At 42.5% G+C, this 17,506-nt stretch overlaps 1 protein-coding gene across 4 annotated transcripts in view; it reads left to right on the top strand.

The window, feature by feature from the left end:
* CASP8AP2 (caspase 8 associated protein 2) overlaps positions 1-16,979 on the top strand; it is a 29,444-nt gene extending 12,465 nt beyond the window's left edge. For 3 of the 4 annotated variants that reach the window (XM_061990059.1, XM_061990061.1, XM_061990060.1), the window contains 4 exons: positions 1,053-3,565; positions 7,270-10,210; positions 12,537-12,636; positions 13,956-16,979. In XM_061990059.1, coding sequence (XP_061846043.1) covers positions 1,053-3,565; positions 7,270-10,210; positions 12,537-12,636; positions 13,956-14,012 — 5,611 coding nt within the window. In that variant the 3' untranslated portion in view covers positions 14,013-16,979. The remainder of the gene's footprint in view (positions 1-1,052; positions 3,566-7,269; positions 10,211-12,536; positions 12,637-13,955) is intronic. The other variant, XR_009818186.1, reaches the window with a different exon arrangement.
* Positions 16,980-17,506: the final 527 nt, after the last annotated feature.

The raw sequence follows: 17,506 nt of genomic DNA, 5'->3' as shown, positions 1-17,506 counted from the left end.
TGGCCGGCTGGAGAGTTGGGCAGAGAGGAACCTCATGAGGTTCAACAAGGACAAGTGCAGAGTCCTGCAAATGGGAAGGAACAACCCCATGCACCAGTACAGGCTGGGGGTCAAACTGCTGAAGAGCAGCTCTGCAGAGAGACCTGGGAGTGCTGGTTGATAATGAACTAACCCTGAGCCAGCAATGTGCCCTCATGGCCAAGAAAGCCAATGGCAGCCTGGGATGCATCAAGAAGAGTGTGTGCAGCAGGTTGAAGGAGGTTCTGCTCCCCCTCTACTCTGCCCTGGTGAGGCCTCATCTGGAGTCCTGTCTCCCTCCCCAGCTCAAGAGAGACCGGGATGTGCTGGAGAGAGTCCAGCGCAGGGCCACCAAGATGATCAGGGGAATGGAACATCTTTCTGATTAGGAAAGGCTGCAGGAACTGGGGCTGTTTAGTCTGGAGAAGGGGAGACTGAGGGGAGATCTTATTAATATTTACAAATATCTAAAGGGTGGGTGTCAGGAGGTTGGGGCAGCACTTTTTTCTGTTGTATCTAGTGACAGGACAAGGAGTAATGGAGAGAAGCTGGAACACAAAAGTTCCATTGAAACGTAAGGAAAAACTATGTCACTGTGAGGTGAGGGAGCCCTGGCACAGGCTGCCCAGCGAGGATGTGGAGGCTCCTTCTCTGGAGGTTTTCACAACCCCCGCGACATGTTCTTGTGTGACCTGATCTAGGTGGGACCTGCTTGAACATGGAGGTTTAGACTAGATGATCTCTAAAGGTCCCTTCCAACCCCTACTATTCTATGAAATTGTTAATTAGGTCCAATACAATATTATTCCACAGATCCAATTCCTTTAGACAAGTTTAATTTGGAAAATACATATACAAATCACGTTCTTTTGCCGTGTGCTAATGGAAATGATTGAACTTGTATCCCAGCTTTATTTAAACTTGAAATTAAGCATGGAAAAATTTGAGAGATACACAGATTCATTGCAATTTGGCTTTAATTACGTATAAGTGGGTTTTAAAATAACATCCTTGTTTGTTCTTTTTATAAATAGGCTGTCAGAATTCCCCAGTCGTCGAAGTGGCTTCAGCAGAACATACCTTCCAGGATCAACCAATGGAAGGTGCTCTGAGATGTGTAAAGCAAAAGATTCCAGATCCAGACCTTCAGATTCGAGTGACAGTATAAAGGCAGAGCACAGAATCAAAAATGACTGTTCCAAAGATGCATATCACAGTTATTCATCTCCTAATACAGACAATGGAAAGTCTGTCTCTGAAAAAAGAAATACTCCATGTGTACCGAGGTACCCTCCTGAAGAGCTCTGCAATGATGGTACTCCTACATGTGTACAGAGTTATGACCATAGTTCCAATAAGGACAACAGGAAGGAGAGAAAAGAAATTAGAAGTAATGAACAGTACAGTAAGGAAAATGTCAACAAATTCAAAAGAGAAGCACACCAGAGCAGCCGAAACAACGGTGACAGTGAAGAGGGGAATTCAGATCTTCAGCAAAAGCTGAAAAGCCTTTCAGAGAAGGCTGGTAGAAATGAGCCACAACAAAAAAGCCAGGGCATAAAACTTGAATGCAGTCCAGGTGTAGAAAGAAGAGCAGAAAGAGGTGTTTCTTCCTGGGAGAAGCAAACTGCTGGTAAAGACAGATTTCAGCCACGAGGTGAATTGTGTGCTGATGAGAGATCACAAACTGTGTTTAAAAAAGACATTAAAGCACACGATAAAGATGAAAAGAACACTGGCCAGAAAAATAAACCAAATGAAAAAGTCCAAGAGCAACCAAGGAGGTTTGGTAGAGGGAGTAGTCCACATTCAAAGAAGGAACATTCAAGGAGTCTGCATGAGTCACGTAAATGTCATGCAGAAGAGTCTAGAAAAGGAAAAGACATGGACTGCAAGAGAGACAGGGGAACAAGTGATCATCATCCTTCTCGAGAAGGAAGGACTTCACCTTCTAATTCCAGCAGCAGAGAGCATAAACACAGACACTCGAAGGAAAGCAGTAGTAGATATGAATGGGAAACAGCACATTCTAAATTGGAAAGACACAGAACTGAAGAAAAAAGAAAAAGAGACAGAGAGAATCAGGATGAAAGCAGACATTTTAGGAATGAAAGAAAAGTTGTGAAGGACATTAATCACCAGTCTCCAAAAGAATCCAAGAAAGGTACAGATGTTACAAAAAGTGGGAGAAACAAGTCCCACAAGCTAGAAGAAACATCCAGAGTACCAAATAGCTTAAAATCCCATAAAGTTTCCAAAAGTAAAGATAATCACGCTGGGACAAAAAGCAAAGACTTAAAGCTTAGCTTTATGGAGAAGCTAAATTTGACTCTTTCTCCTGCTAAGAAACAATGTGTCTCTTCAACAAATGGACTCCAAACACTTTCTCAAAAGGCCACTGATGAGGGAAATACAGAGCTCACGCTGCAGGCAGAGCTGTTAGATTCTGCCCTCCCTGTTGACTCTGGTCCCACAGAGCAAACTTGTTCAACACTACAGCTTCCGGACAGCGCAGCTCCAAGCGACGTGGAACCAGCACTACCTGTTTCTGGCAGTTCTGAAAATGAAGCCTTGGACGTAACCCCAGCAGATCCAGCACAATCTGAAGCATTACCAGTAGTGGTAAATGGTGAACTGAGCTCAGAAACCTTACAAGAAGCAGAAGTGAGTCAGGTACAGCCCCAAGCCTTGCCAGGAACAGCAGAGGTACCGGTTCCTGATGAGATGCAGACTGAGACATTGTCAGAAGCAGCAGAGTCTTGTGATCTGGTTGCATCAGAAGCCTCAGCAGCAGCAATGGCAGTGCTGGATCTGAATCATCCTGAATCTTTGCCCCTGGAGGTGGCAGGAAGTGTGTCAGAGTGTGAAAACTTGCCTGTGGCAGCGGGTATGATGCAAGATGACAATGTACCAGTGGCACAGTCTGAACCTGCTGGTGAGGGTATGGAAGTCCTTCCAGAGCCAACAGCAGAGAAGAAAGAGGAAGATAAAATATGTCTATCTGCTGACATGCAATGCTCAACAGACCAATGTGGCCCTCAAAACCTTGTCTTAGATGACTCGGAAGTGAAAAGTTGTGGTGACATGGAGTCCTGTGACATTGCAGATGACATTGGTGAAACAAAACCAGACTCTTTAATGGAAGTAGTGAAGGGTGATGATCACTTGGCTGCAGAAAAGCTTGAGTGTTCCACTGAGGAAAAGACTGTCTGTGAAATTAATATGAGTACATCTCAGTCACTTGACAGAACTATGTTAAGTGATAAGGCTGAGCCATTAGTTGACCAGAATGCTTGTGATCTGGACCCAGACCCAACTGAAATCAGTACTGCGGCATCTTTTAGTGGTGAGATGTATCCTAGAACTAAGGAGAGAGAAGGTAACCCAATTCCTCTTGATGATGACAGCTCAATACTGAGCATTGATCTCAATAACTTGAGGTATATTCCGAAGGCAATCAGCCCACTGAACAGTCCAATACGCCCTTTGGCTAAAGCACTTAAGATGGAAAGTCCCTGCAAAGGTCTTGTGAAGAGTTACAACAAAGGTATTTGTCTATGTGTAATCTAATAATTTCTTTTCAATATAAAGGCTTAGAAGATCTGTTCATAGAAAGCAGAAATGACTTTTTTTGGAACTGCTTTCACAAAAATACAAACGGTTTCTTAAGCTGCATAAGGGGCCTTTCTGTTTGTAGTGGAACCATGTAACAGTGCAGCCAAGACTGTAGCCAAATGAAACTTAGAGCTATAAAAACTGGAGTTTGTCACTCCTGACAGAGGAGTGGTTGAAATAAGAGTTATGGACTATCTTCTAAAAAGAAAAATACATAGAGGTTTCTTAATTGCAATTAGTTCTGAGGAGATCTCTTCAGGTTTCCCTCTGAAGTCGTAGAGGCAAAAATTACTTAAGAACTTATTCTTTCACCTATTTATTTGTGAGAAAGCTGGAGAGATTGCCTGAGACTTAGTTTCTAGGAATGTCAGCAAAGGGAAGACAGTGCTCTCCATCTGAGTCGATTTTGGTGTCATTTTTATATGTATTTTACAGTTGTGAGTCGGTGGGGGAAAAAAAGGACAATAGAACATTAGGATTTGTCATTAATGAAGTAAGAGCTAACTCCTGAATGAGATGTCAGGGAGATAAGATGTGATGACAGCATTCACAGGAAGAGAAAACAGGTGACAGAAAGTTTAAATCTTTAACTTGTGTGAGTGTAACTGTGCCTGTAATGTCCTGCTGCAAGTAAGATAAAGTTTAGCTTTCCTATGAGAAGAGGAATGGGAAAGTGGCATTTAAATCCTTTTTCTTATGTTTTGGAGCATAATCCTGAAGTCTTTTTGCAAATCTTAGAGTAGTTTACTCTGGGATTCTGTTTCTTGGCTTGAGACAGCTGCTCTCTTAAGTGTGAATTCCTTTAGCCGTTTATATTTCATTCCTGCAGCAGTTCATGTCCTTTGAAATACCCAGGGGGACACAAGAGCTTTGGCATCAGAGTAGATGACATGAAACAGAAGCACTTTTCTAATTTTGTTAATGTTTCTCCAAGTTACTTATTAGAGGAATCCATCCTGTCCACAACTTGCTACTGAATTGCAAAGCAGTGCTTTTCAGCTCAGAAGTTGGATGCCTGAGTTGTCTTTGTGATCTGAGTAACGATTTGCCTGTCAAATGTTCTGCATCTCTTAAACCAAGAGGAGGCTGTGGTTTCCTTGGGCTTTGAAGTTCAGTCCTCACCTTTCTACTGTTCCACAGGACAGATATTAAAATATTAATACTGATTCTTTTGACCACTTTCATTTTATACTTTGTTCTCTCAAAATACTGAAGTGATCAATTTGAGAAGATACTGGTCCTTGTAAACTGAAATGATGACAATCATAGAATCACAGAATGGTAGAGTTGGAAGGGACCTTTAGAGATCATCTAGTCCAACCCCCCTGCAGAACCAGGGTCACCTAGATCAGGTCACACAGGAATGTGTCCAGGCAGGTTTTGAAGACCTCCAGAGAAGGAGCCTCCACACCCTTCCCTGGGCAGCCTGTGCCAGGGCTCCCTCACCTCAGCACTGAAAGAGTTTTTCCTTATGTTTAAATGGAACTTTTTGTGTTCCAGCTTTGGTCCATCACCCCTTGTCCTGTCACTGGATACAACAGAAAAAATGCTGCCCCAACCTCCTGACACCCACCCTTTAGATAGTTCTAAATGTTAATAAGATCCCCCATCAGTCTTCTCTTCTCCAGACTAAACAGACCCAGTTCCCGCAGCCTTTCCTCATCAGGAAGATGTTCCAGTCCCCTGATCATCTTGGTGGCCCTGTGCTGGACTCTCTCCAGCAGTTCTCTGTCCCTCTTGAGCTGAGGAGCCCAGAATTGGACACAGGACTCTGGATGAGGCCCCACCAGGGCACAGTAGAGGGAGAGAAGAAACCCTTGACCTGCTGCCCACACTCTTCTTGATGCAGTCATGGAATATGTTTTTGCTCCCATAGAGTCTGTACAAAGTAAACATTTTGAAATGTTGCTTCAAAGTGTTAATCACAAGCCCATATTTTATAGAGATCAATTTTAGATGTGATCTTTTGTGAATGAAATGTTTGTTAGAGGTCATTAAGCAGTATAATCTATGGGCAATTGAACATAAGAGTGCTTTGAACTAGAGTGCCCAGCAAGCCTAAAATTAACTGCAAATCTCATTAATCAATACATATGCACTTCAGTGGAGTTTTTGTACAATAGAAATGAGATTGCCTTTTCATCTTTGTAACATGTTGCTTTGCAGCGAACTGTAATTGCTTGTTTTCCTTAACAAAATAGCATTTGGTTCAAATTTTAAGTAATGATTAAATATGTATTTTAGTGATATCTCAAAATAGGAAACATTTCATAAACTCATTTGTGAGGCAGTGAAAAGGCATCCTACATTTGGCAGAACTTCAGCCTTTCCTCTCGCATATCTCATTCCTGCCATTCAGGATCCTGAACTGGAGTCTTTCTCTAAAATTTTTAAGAAAAAGCTTTTTATACTGTTGTGCTTGGTTGCACAACATCTTAAATACATCAAGCAGGAGTTTTTATCATGTGTGCAGTGCCTAATGCTCTCTTTTGCTTAGTAAGTCAGTTAATTTGAAAGAGTCAACATTTTATCAGCCCTGGAAAAGACAGTTGAGTGCAAACATTAATAGGTCATTTGTTCGTGTTGTAAAACTGATAAAGGAAAAGCCATGTATTGTATATAAATGTTAGTTCCTGATGATGTTAAACTTTAGTTTGTGCAGTGTTCAGAAAATGGGAAAGTGGGAAGAAGTTCAAAACTGATGGAAGCTGCTACATTTCTGTTGTAGCAAATACATTGATGTATTTGTGAGAGAGATCACATGATTTTGTTGAGATGTTGCAATGTTATTTGCCCTTCACAGCTCAGAAAAATCCTTTAACTAGAAGCTACTGACACCAACTTGTTATAGCTCAAATTGTCTGAGTTGTCCTTAGGAGTTTCAAACAGTTTTGAACAGTCACTCTACAGGAGAGAATCACAGAATCTTACGAGCTGGAAGGGACCTCAAAAGCTCATCCAGTCCAACCCCCCTGCCAGAGCAGGACCACCTAGAATAGGTCACACAGGAACTCATCCAGGTGGGTTTGAATGTCTCCAGGGAAGGACACTCCACAACCCATCTGGGCAGCCCCTGCCAGTGCTCCTTCACCTCAACAGGGAAAAAGTTTTAACTTGTGTTTCTTTGGAACCTCTTCTGTTCCAGCTTGTACCTATTGTTCCCTGTTGTATCACTGGCTATCACTGAGAACAGCCTGGCTCCATCCTTCTGACACTCACCCTTTATGTATTTGTAAACATGAATGAAGTCACCCCTCAGTCTCCTCCAAGCTGAAGAGCCCCAGCTCCCTCAGCCTTTCATCACACGGGAGATGCTTCACTGCATCATCTTGGTGGCCTGTGCTGAACTCTTTCCAGCAGCTCCCTGTCCTTTTTGAACTGAGGGGCCCAGAACTGGACACAGGATTCCAGATGTGGTCTCACAAGGGCAGAGTAGAGGGGGAGGAGAACCTTTCTCAACCTGCTAACCACAGCCCTTCTAATCCAGCCCAGGATGCCATTGGCCTTCTTGTCCATTGGTGGCTCATGCTCATCCTGCTGCCCACCAGCACCCCCAGAATCTTCCAGATTTTTCTGAAGATGTCTGTTTATAATGACATTCTTTATGGTGTTTAGTAAACTCTTTTCTTTTTACAGATTTAATTCCTGAAAGCACGGTCATGGTCTGCCCCTCAAAGAGTTTATCAAAGGAAGTAAACAAAGAGAACCAAAAGCCAGTTAGCATGTCTGATGAGCACTTAGAGTCCCAGCTGAGCATCTCTTCAGATGAAATAGAAGAAGGAGAAATCATAAGTAGCGATGAAGACGATAAGACACCTAAACCAGAAAGAGGTTCTGAAAAGACAAAAAAGCCAAGACCAAAAGCTTCTCCCGAGACACGAAATTTGACCAGGAGCCCGCAGAATCAAAAGAGCAAAAGCGTGCGTTGCAACAAGGACGGTGGAAAACTTGCTTCTGTGAAATTAAGTACGAAGAAGAATGGAGAGAGGCACAAAAGTCAGCCTTTCAGATCTTCAAAGGATGTGAGGAAAAATAAAACTGTGAGTGTTGCTTGTCTTGAAAAAATAGTTCACGTTGTCGTGGAACCTTCAAACGTACAAGAGATCATGCAGATGCTAAGAGCCATACGGAAACAGATGAGGAAAAATTACATGAAGTTCAAGGTGCACTTCCCGGTTCAGCATTTTCACAGAATCATTGAGTCTCTTATCGTCCATTTTACATCATTAATAAAATACTTGAACTTTTCCAAGATGTCCACGTTAGGTGAGACGTTGAAGTTGCATATCTGTGACACTGTGGAGTCCAAACTGAAGCAGGTTAAAAAGAACGCCATAGTGGAGCGTCTTTTTGAACAGCAAGTGTCAGACATGAAGAAACAGCTGTGGAAGTTTGTGGAGGAGCAGCTTGATTACTTGTTTGAGAAGATAAAAAGGATTATAATAAAGCTAGCTGATGTGAGAAAGGAGAGTGAGGAAGGGAAGTTTGAGAGTGCAGAGAAGCAACAACAGCACAGGTTCGGTCATAAAAATGATGTGCAAAGATCTAGAAGAAAGTCCCTGAAGGCCAGGTTTCAGAAGCCTGAAGGATATCTCCTTTCGAAGCAAACTGTGGAGCATCAACGGCCAAAATTTCACCGTGAGAAAAATAAAACAGATGCACCAAAACCTGCCTTTACCAAGTGTCTCAACTCCATTGATAACACCAGGAACTCCCAAAGTGAAGTGCACCTCTCAAAAGAGAGTAATTTGCAAAGCACTCTCACTCCATTGAAGGGTGGAAAATATGAGAAGGAAGGATTCCAACTATCTAACAAGTCTGATCCTAGCTACGAGCTTCTCACAGAACAACAGGCATCCAGTCTTACATTTAATCTTGTGAGTGATGCTCAAATGGGGGAAATTTTCAAAAGCTTATTGCAAGGTTCTGATCTGGTGGAAAAAAACGGCGGCAGCGTCGACAGGAACGAGTGGGAATTCAGGACTCCAGAAAAACAGTTTTTAGACAGTCATAAATGCAAAGGTAACGCTGCTGGGTTGGTGCAAGAGATTGCTCCAAAGGAGGCTTGTGTGGAATCTCGAGGGGTAGAGGATATCAGCTGGCCTATTGTTTCGCCTGTAAGGGCTCCCTCCTTGGCGTCTCGGCTTCAGATGTCGGTTGATCCAGCTGTACTAGATGAAAGCTGTATGTTTGAGGTTCCCACGAACGCAGCTCCGTGCAAAGAAGACGAGTGCAGTTTACAGAGGAATAAATCGTTTGTTCCTTCTGTCCTACTTGAAGATTTGGCTGTTTCCTTAACCATTCCATCACCTTTGAAATCGGATGCTCACCTCAGCTTCCTAAAACCTGAGAACAGTTCCAGCTCAGCCCCCGAGGGCGTTCTCAGTGCTCATTACAGCGAAGACGCCCTTCTGGAAGAGGAGGATGCCACTGAACAAGACATCCATTTGGCTTTAGAGTCTGATAACTCGAGCAGTAAATCAAGTTGTTCTTCTTCGTGGCCAAGCCGGCCCGTTGCTCCTGGCTTTCAGTGTCGCCCCAGCCTGCCAATGCAAGCAGTGATCATGGAGAAATCCAACGATCATTTCATCGTGAAGATCAGGCGTGCGCTGCCGTCGGCCTCGCCAGCGTCTGATCAGGTGCCGTTGCTGAAGGAGGCACGGGCATCCTCAACCAAGGCTGAAAAAGGAGAAGTGAGAAGTGGGGAAAAGGAAAGGGATGGTCAGAGGGCCAGAGCAGGCACCGTGCAAGAAACTCTCAAACCGGATGTGGTTAAGACAGATCAGTTGCCTCATGTCAGCGCGGGACAAGAACAAAATCCTGCCTTACCTCAGCCTCCAAAGGACTCCCATAACAGTGTTGGAAAGGAAGAAACTGCTGGGTTGCTTGGACCCCGTGGAAAATCTTCAAACACAGGGAGTTGTGACCCTGAAGGCCCAGATAAAGGCTCTGAGGAGTCTCAAGCACACAAACTGAAAGCATCTGAAAACATAAATGAAAAGGGTGTTAAATCTCAAGCTTCTTTTCCTGCTGGATGCAATATAGAGTCATACACGCACTTAACAGGTGACATTGTTAGTGAGACTTCATGTCATGCAGTGGAATCAACTGCAGAGAACAGGACTCAGGAAGCTTCTCCAGGAAGCTCAGAATTGGGTGATAGAAAGGAAGAGCTGGAAGAGTGCTGTGACGCATTTAGAGCCTTAACAGAAAACCTTTCCGATGAGATGGTGGCAGGTGAATGTAATCTTGAAACAAAACCCGCTTCAAATACTGATGCAGGATGCCAGATGACTATAGAGGACAGAACTAGTAAAAAAAGGAAAAGGGAGACTGTCAGAGAGAATTCAGACTCAAAAAGGCAACGAAAAGAAACGGAATCATCAGGTGAAGGGAGCGATGCAAGTGATGTGAAGTGTGAAGAGGTGAATTTAACACCCAAAAAATGTTCCAGTAAGAAGAATGAGTTGCAACAGAACAAAGACTCTTCTCCTTTGACTTCATCTGCATCATCACCTAGTCTGTATGCCAAAAACATCATTAAAAAGAAGGGAGAAGTAGTAGTGTCCTGGACGAGGTAATTTCTGATTTGATCTGTTTGGTTGTGTTTGGGGGTTGGTTAACTATGTGACATACTGAAAAATGGGAAGCAAAGGATATTTAGCTGACAGCTGAAGTTATTTGGTAGCTCTGCATCCTTCTGTAAATAGTGGAGTGGGAGCTGTCTTCTTCTATCCATGCAGGATGGCTTTATGAGATTGATGTCTTCACTTAGAGTACCACTGAAAGGTGCCAAAGTCGGGTTTGTCCCTTTTCTGGAACAGTTGTTCAGGGAAAAACAAATTTAAGAGGTGAACTGATTCCATGTTATCCCATTAGCAGCCTTTGGAAGAGAACAAGATTTGCCTTAAGAATGGTAGTTTCTGTACATCATAACTAATCACAGATCTCCCAAAACAGGAGTGCTTCTTGCTTTTGATGTTAAAGCTTATGTACTGAGGTGACAACACCTCCTTTATTGCACTGTCTGTAATTCCTTTTCCCTTGCCCATTTCCTTTCTTGTCCAAAAAAGTCCAGCTGGACTCAGTAGGGCAATGGAGATCTTTGATGTTCCTACAAGGCCTGGAAGCTTTGGTGACTGGGTAAAGGGGAGCAGCTAAAGAGTTTCCCCACTGAGTGAAGACACAAGAGCAAAGAGTTTTCTGGTTTGAAGTCTATGCTGCTCAATCTGCAGAAATGTGCAAGTCAACCATTCAGCCCATGTGTTCTGGGTAGTAGGATGTGGGTGAAAATGAGATGACTGTACCTGTCAAAGATAGACACAAAGTTATTGTTGTGTAGTCTCACTCTTAAGAAACTATAGTTAGCTGATTTGGCTGTTCTTGCTACAGCTTGATACAATCAACACTTAATAAAGGGGCTCTTAAAATTTTCAAGGCAAACATTTCTGAACTGTTGTTAGTCTGGAGAAGAGGAGACTGAGGGGGGATCTCATCAATATTTACAGATATCTAGATGATGGGTGTCAGGAAGTTGGGGCAGCACTTTGTTGTATCTAGTGACAGGACAAGGGGTAATGGGATGAAGCTGGAACACAATAATTTCCATTGAAACATAAGGACAAACTATGTCAGTGTTGAGGTGAGGGAGCCCCGGCACAGGCTGCCCAGGGAGGGTGTGGAGGCTCCTTCTCTGGAGGTTTCAAACCCCGCCCCGGGCACGTTCCTGTGTGACCTGATCTAGGTGACCCTGCTTCTGCAGGGAGGTTGGACTAGATGATCTCTAAAGGTCTCTTCCAACCCTACCATTCTGTGATTCTGTGATAGTTCAGGTATAAAGTAAGTTTCTAGAGAGCATTTTAAATGAAAATCATGGCAAAAAAGTTAAAGCTAATATTTTTAGTGTGCAAACCAATGAGGTAGGAAGCGACTATTACAGCTTTCCTTATGAATATGACTAGGTTTCCTGTGTCACAGGCTGTCCATCTTGGAACTAGGCCTAAAAACCCTGCAGGTTTTAAATAACTAGTCATTACATTTTTCTTTGAAATTGAGGAAATTCCATACAGTGTATTGGGATATGTCAGGTTTCAACCAAAGGTACCCAGCAGCTAGTGTATCTTGACTGTGTCTATCTACAATTTACATCCCTAAAGTCATCACTGAGACAAACAGCAAATCGGTGACACACTTAAGAACAGATTCCTGGTCCTTTTGTCTCAGTGAACAGTAGATGTCCTCTGAGTACCATTTGCTATATTAAGCCACTTAGAGAAATCAAACACCTCTGTGCTTAACCTTTGAAGGTCTGGGCCTCAGGTGAGGAGCCCTGGCATAGACTGCCCAGAGGGGTTGTGGAGGCTCCTTCCTTGGAGCTCTTTAAGACCTGTCTGGACACGTTCCTGTGTGACCTGATCTAGGTGACCCTGCTTCTACAGGGGGGGTGGACTGGATGATCTCTGAAGGTCCCTTCTAACCCCTACCATTCTGTGATTCTATGGGAGCTGCTGCTTAACTGCACTGACTGAGGCGAGACCACCAGGAACTGCTGGCCCCCGCTGAATTTATGAATCCTCTTCAAGTTTAAGTGTTTGATCTAGTGCATTTAAAGCTCTTCTTAGTGACTTCTGTTTTGGGCTAACTCTATTGGAACAGTCCTGCCCTTCCTAATAGAGTAGGAGCTCTCCTAATAACATCATCTCCACTACTATGTGTTTGTACCAACTCTGTTACTCTGTGCTGGTAGAGGGAAGGATCCTTATAAGTTCATTGCTGCTGTTTAAACTCATGTTGCGTATTGTGGAACTGCTCAGGATGTCACATGTGCCTGGATGTGTGGGGTTTTGTTTGTGTGCATGTACACATCTAGATGTATTCATCTTTAAAAATGCATTTTTGCTTAGAAATGATGACCGAGAAATTCTGCTGGAATGTCAGAGAAAAGGACCATCAAGCAAAACCTTTGTTTCCTTAGCCTTTAGGCTGAACAAAAGCCCTAATCAGGTAGGTGCTATCATCCTTAGACTTGATAAATACAACTGTGCTGTTACATTTATGGTAGCAATTGAAAAACCTTTGGAGACCTGCTGATTTGAAGTTGGTTTTTAACTCACATCTTTTGTTGGGATGGCCTTGAAAAAAAGAATCTTAGATCTCCACAATTGCTTCTTAAAAATACACATTATAGGGATGTTATAGTCCAGGGATTCTTCAGTACCTGTTGGATAGGGACCCTGAAACTACTATGTCAAGCCAGGGAGGATTGTTTCTAATGCTGAATCAGCACTTAGATAAAGAAAAGCAGTTAGTAGTGGCCCAAAGCCTTTGCACACATTTAATAAATTAGAAAAGGATTCAAATTAGAGCTAAAAAGAACCCCAAACCCAACCAACTCTGGAATTTGCAGAAAGGACATTTATCATGAAAATCTTTCCCTTTTTCAGTCACTTTGTAATTAAGAAGCTTCAGACAACAGATGTCAAATTGAGTCAACCGTTTCCGAGCTTTGTGTGTAACTTCATACTTGTCTTGAATTGCTCTCTTCATCTCTATCCTGCCAGTCTAAAAAGGGAGAAAACACTCATTTGAGTTAGTTAGGAAGTCCTGCACGCTTGGGATTTGACTTTTGGGATGTTGTGTTGTATGATTGCAGAGTCTTTGTGGGGTTTAGAAGCAGCTGGGGTGGGTGGGTGGGTTAAAACAGTGTTATTTGTGCCTTTCTTCCCAGTCAGCTCTTTGGTGGATGGGAGATAACACTGTAGCAATATGCACACAGCAGTAAGAATTGCTGACTTTCAGTTGAATGAGGTGGCTATTTAAACTCACAAAAAGACCAGTTTAGTGAAATGCCAGGTAGGCACATTACTCCATGATGAGTGGTTATTACCTGAAGCAACAGTTGCACAAGGGGGTGGAAAACAACCCCTAATGGCTGCTTTTTGGGGAGTGCAAAATCAGCTTTTGTCCTTACATTTGGGTTTTACTCACAGCTAGTTATACCTGGCAGAAATTCAAAGTCTAATTGACTTTGAAGTCTTCATGGCTATTGCTCCTTGTTGTAAGGAAACCTGTGTTAAACCAGAAGTTGGCTCTAGCTCTCTGTTATTAATCTGGAAGCTATCATATGTCTAAGAAAAGTATAGAAAGACTTCCTACACCCAAATAACCTGTTAATGGTGCTTTTAAGTTTCTCCTCTTAAAATCTATTGGAAGCAAATAGAGATCAAAATAGTGGTCTTTGTGCTGTCAGATCAGTCTGTCTTGGCTGGTGTGTGTGTCTGGGGCCTTAATGATATGTCTTCTTTTTTTTGACCCTCCATTAGGTTGCAGAAAGATTCAAGCAGTTAATGAAGCTGTTCAAGAAATCCAAGTGCAAGTAAACTTACCTGCGAGTTGCTTCATGGCTACAGGGTTTAGCCATTACCAGCAACAGTGGACTACAAGCGCTGCATTCAGATGATGGGATTAGTGGGAGATATCAAACTACTAGATATGGTAAATCTGACACACTGTTAATGACTTACATTCCTGGCCATGTTTCCTCTGCAGTGCTTTAGCAGAATAACAGAGAGGGAGCTTTACAACCAAACTGGGAACACACAAATGGAGCAGCAGCCTTTTAAGGGGGTGAAATCTGTTGGTTAAACGTGTTCTGTAAGCAAAGACCAGGGCGTGCAGTCAAGTGGAAACAGTGGCTCTCCCTTAACTTGTCAGAAGCACTGCAGGTTGTGATGTGCAGCCACATCACAGTAAGAGTGCCTTGTACAGTGCCTACCACACAAAAACTACCATTTAAAAAAGTAAGAGAGCTCTACTCTGTTCCTGTGTGCCCAGTTTGTTTGTAAAGTTCCCTCTATGTTATTCTGCCAAAGCACTTCAGAGTCCAGCTGGTAGTTAACCCTGGGAAATGACAGGTGCTTCATCTTGGTTACCTTGAAACATTGTTTTAAGCAGTCAGGCCTTTTTCTTTTCAAATAAAGCAGAGCAGTGATGGCAGTGTTTCCAAAAACTGCTTATCTAGCAATTGGATTCTGTTGGTAAGGAATAAGTGGCTCTTGGTTCAGTTGCTCCTTAGTGGATTTCACAAAGAGAATCTAGCACTGAGTGCACGTCTTTGACTTTAAGCACATCACCTAAGCCATTTCTTAATGACTTCAGTGTTCAACAGAGATGAATGAATGTCTCTTTGAGGGTTCCCACCTGTCTTCATTGACAATGGAGAAAATCTAAGCTGATTGTCTAGACTAGACTCCTAACTTTCTGGTTCTTGAAGAGAAATAAACTGAGTCCCATCCTCTGTGGGAGAGTGAAGCCAGTCATCAACGCAGTGACCAGTCTTTCTTTTACACTGTCAGATGCTGTCATGAGTATTCATTTACAAACAACTGTCCTGTAATTGCAAACATTTCACAATTATGATGATAGTTAAAATGACTTAGTTTTGAATTTTGAATAGTAGTTGGGGTTTGGGGTTTTTTTCCCCCTGAGAAATGCTCTGGAATGTTCTCACTTTTTTTTTCTTCAGAAAGGACTAACATGCTTTTCTGTTTCAAACCACATCTGAGCAAGGTCCTTCTTTAGGTCTTGCACATAATGAACATTCTGTTTTGTTTAAAAAAGGAAAAGCAGTAAATTGACAAGTGACTTTTCAAATGAATTGGGAAACAGACCTGTTACAGTTTTAGAAAATGTGGCTTCCTAAATGCTAACCAGGAGAAAAACTTCCCTGTAAAAAAACAAGCAGTTTCAAAAGCTTGTCAACTTGGCATGTTTTGACAGCAATTGTATCTATCTTTACAAATTGTTTAGTACATTAGAAATTCATTATGTTCTATTTTAAAGAACTCTTCTAACTGCTTCCAGTTTTAGCAGTACATACTAGAAGTGTCCATGTATGTATGTGTACACATACACACTTGCTAGGGGTTTTTTTTCCTTCCTCCTGAAAAACATTCCTGGAAGTTGCACAGGGTTTTTTTTGTATTTAGAATTCATTGAGGATTGAAGTTTTATTCTTTACTGAGGGCCAGAACTGCTGTAGGCTTTATTCAGTCAGAACATGTGCTGAGTTTAGTTGGCCTTTAAAAGCCCAACCTAAGTGCATTGCCTTTCAACTTGGATTAAATGGGAGTGTTTTTGCAGAATCCAGTGACCAGCTCTTCTGTTTCATTGTAATGGCTTTTTACTCCCTCTCCAGCTAATGGGACACACTTTCCATCCTCACAAACCAGCAGATAATTTGTCAGGGATGGCACCTTGGGAGTGTTGTAGATGTGACCTGGGGAGTGCATGCCAAACAGTGCATCATCCTTGTTTTAGGCAGTGCTCTGGAAACTATTACAAGCAAGACTTGAGTAGGTGATGATGCCAGTTCTGGCAGTCTTCCAGCTGATGTGCTTGTTTCTAAAAGGTTTGCTTTTGCTGCTCAAGTGTCAGGTTGTGTGTGCTACGCCAGCGCCTGCTGAGGGGACGCCTCGAACAAACGTTTGTGATGGTTGTTTTCTGATGGGAGATTTAAACCTATCTGAACCTGGTCTCAGAATAGACAGCTTGCAGAATACTTGTGGAAAAAAAACCCAGACTCTACTAAGAGTGTTCTTCTAACCATATGCTTAGAGATCAATGTGTGCAGTACTGAGGGCACTGAGGGAAGTAGCTTCTCTCAGCTTAAGTGCTTCCTCTCTGTCTCTAAAAGCAGGCAGTATTTTGTTACAAAGTTGTTGTTTTATTCTTTGCCTGCATTTATTTACTTTCTTACCTGTACAGGTGATGGGGGGAGGGGGAAGGGTTTGACTTTTTTATTGATTGATTCCTTTTGTGTAAATAACCTCCCTTTCTTGTAAGTACGTGTACAGCTTCCTATGTGGTCATGTAAAATATCTGATCTGTGTATATATATAAATATATGTATAAAAATAGAGCTTTGTTTAGCCAAAGATGATTTTTCTAACTATATATATATATAAGACTCCAGATTTATTTTGTATAAACTGAACAGTTTGCTTACTATAAGGCAGCAAATAAAACTGTAACATTCACAGAGATGTCGTTGTTGAACAAAAGGGTGGCTTGGAGTGCTTTTGTACCATTGTTTCTAATGTATTTCTCCAGCAAGAGTTTTTATACATATATGCAAAATGTACTGTATGTAAATCTACAGTCTCAGTTGTGAAACCTCAGGTAAATGAAAACATTTCCTAGAACTGGTGGCTAATGGCTTGACAACTCCACGTGCTGTGAGACAGCATTCAAATTGACTTCTGTTAGTCTGTAGAAATGAGTAGCTATGTTGATGTTCTGGGCAATAAAAATAAACATGGAAGGAATCAGCTGCTGCTCTGATGCAATTACTGCTCTGAATACAGACTGCTTATTTCTTAGGGGATGGGGCTGGATCAGAAATTGGAGAGTTTCACAAGCTACATAAAATAATAAACTAACCATGAGCCAGCAATGTGCCCTCTTGGCCAAGAAGGCCAATGGCAGCCTGGGATGCATCAAGAAGAGAGTGGCCAGCAGGTCAAGGGAGGTTCTGCTCCCCCTCTGCTCTGGTGTCCTGTGTCCAGTTCTGGGCTCCTCAGCTCAAGAGCAACAGGGAACTGCTGGAGAGAGTCCAGTGCACAGCCAACAAGATGATCAGGGGTATGGAACATCTTCCTTATGAAGGCTGTGGGAACTGGGGCTGTTTAGTCTGGAGAAGAGGAGACTGAGGGGAGATCTTATTAACATTTACAAGTATCTAAATGGTGGGTGTCAGGAGGTTGGGGCATCCCTTTTTTCTATAGTAGGTAGCAACAGGACAAGGGGTGATGGGATGAAGCTGGAACACAAAAAGTTCCACTTAAACATAAGGAAAAACTATTTCCCTGTTCAG

Source organism: Colius striatus, chromosome 2 (assembly GCF_028858725.1).
Source record: "Colius striatus isolate bColStr4 chromosome 2, bColStr4.1.hap1, whole genome shotgun sequence".
Lineage (NCBI taxonomy): Eukaryota > Metazoa > Chordata > Aves > Coliiformes > Coliidae > Colius > Colius striatus.
This window is presented reverse-complemented; position numbering and strand designations above follow the sequence as displayed.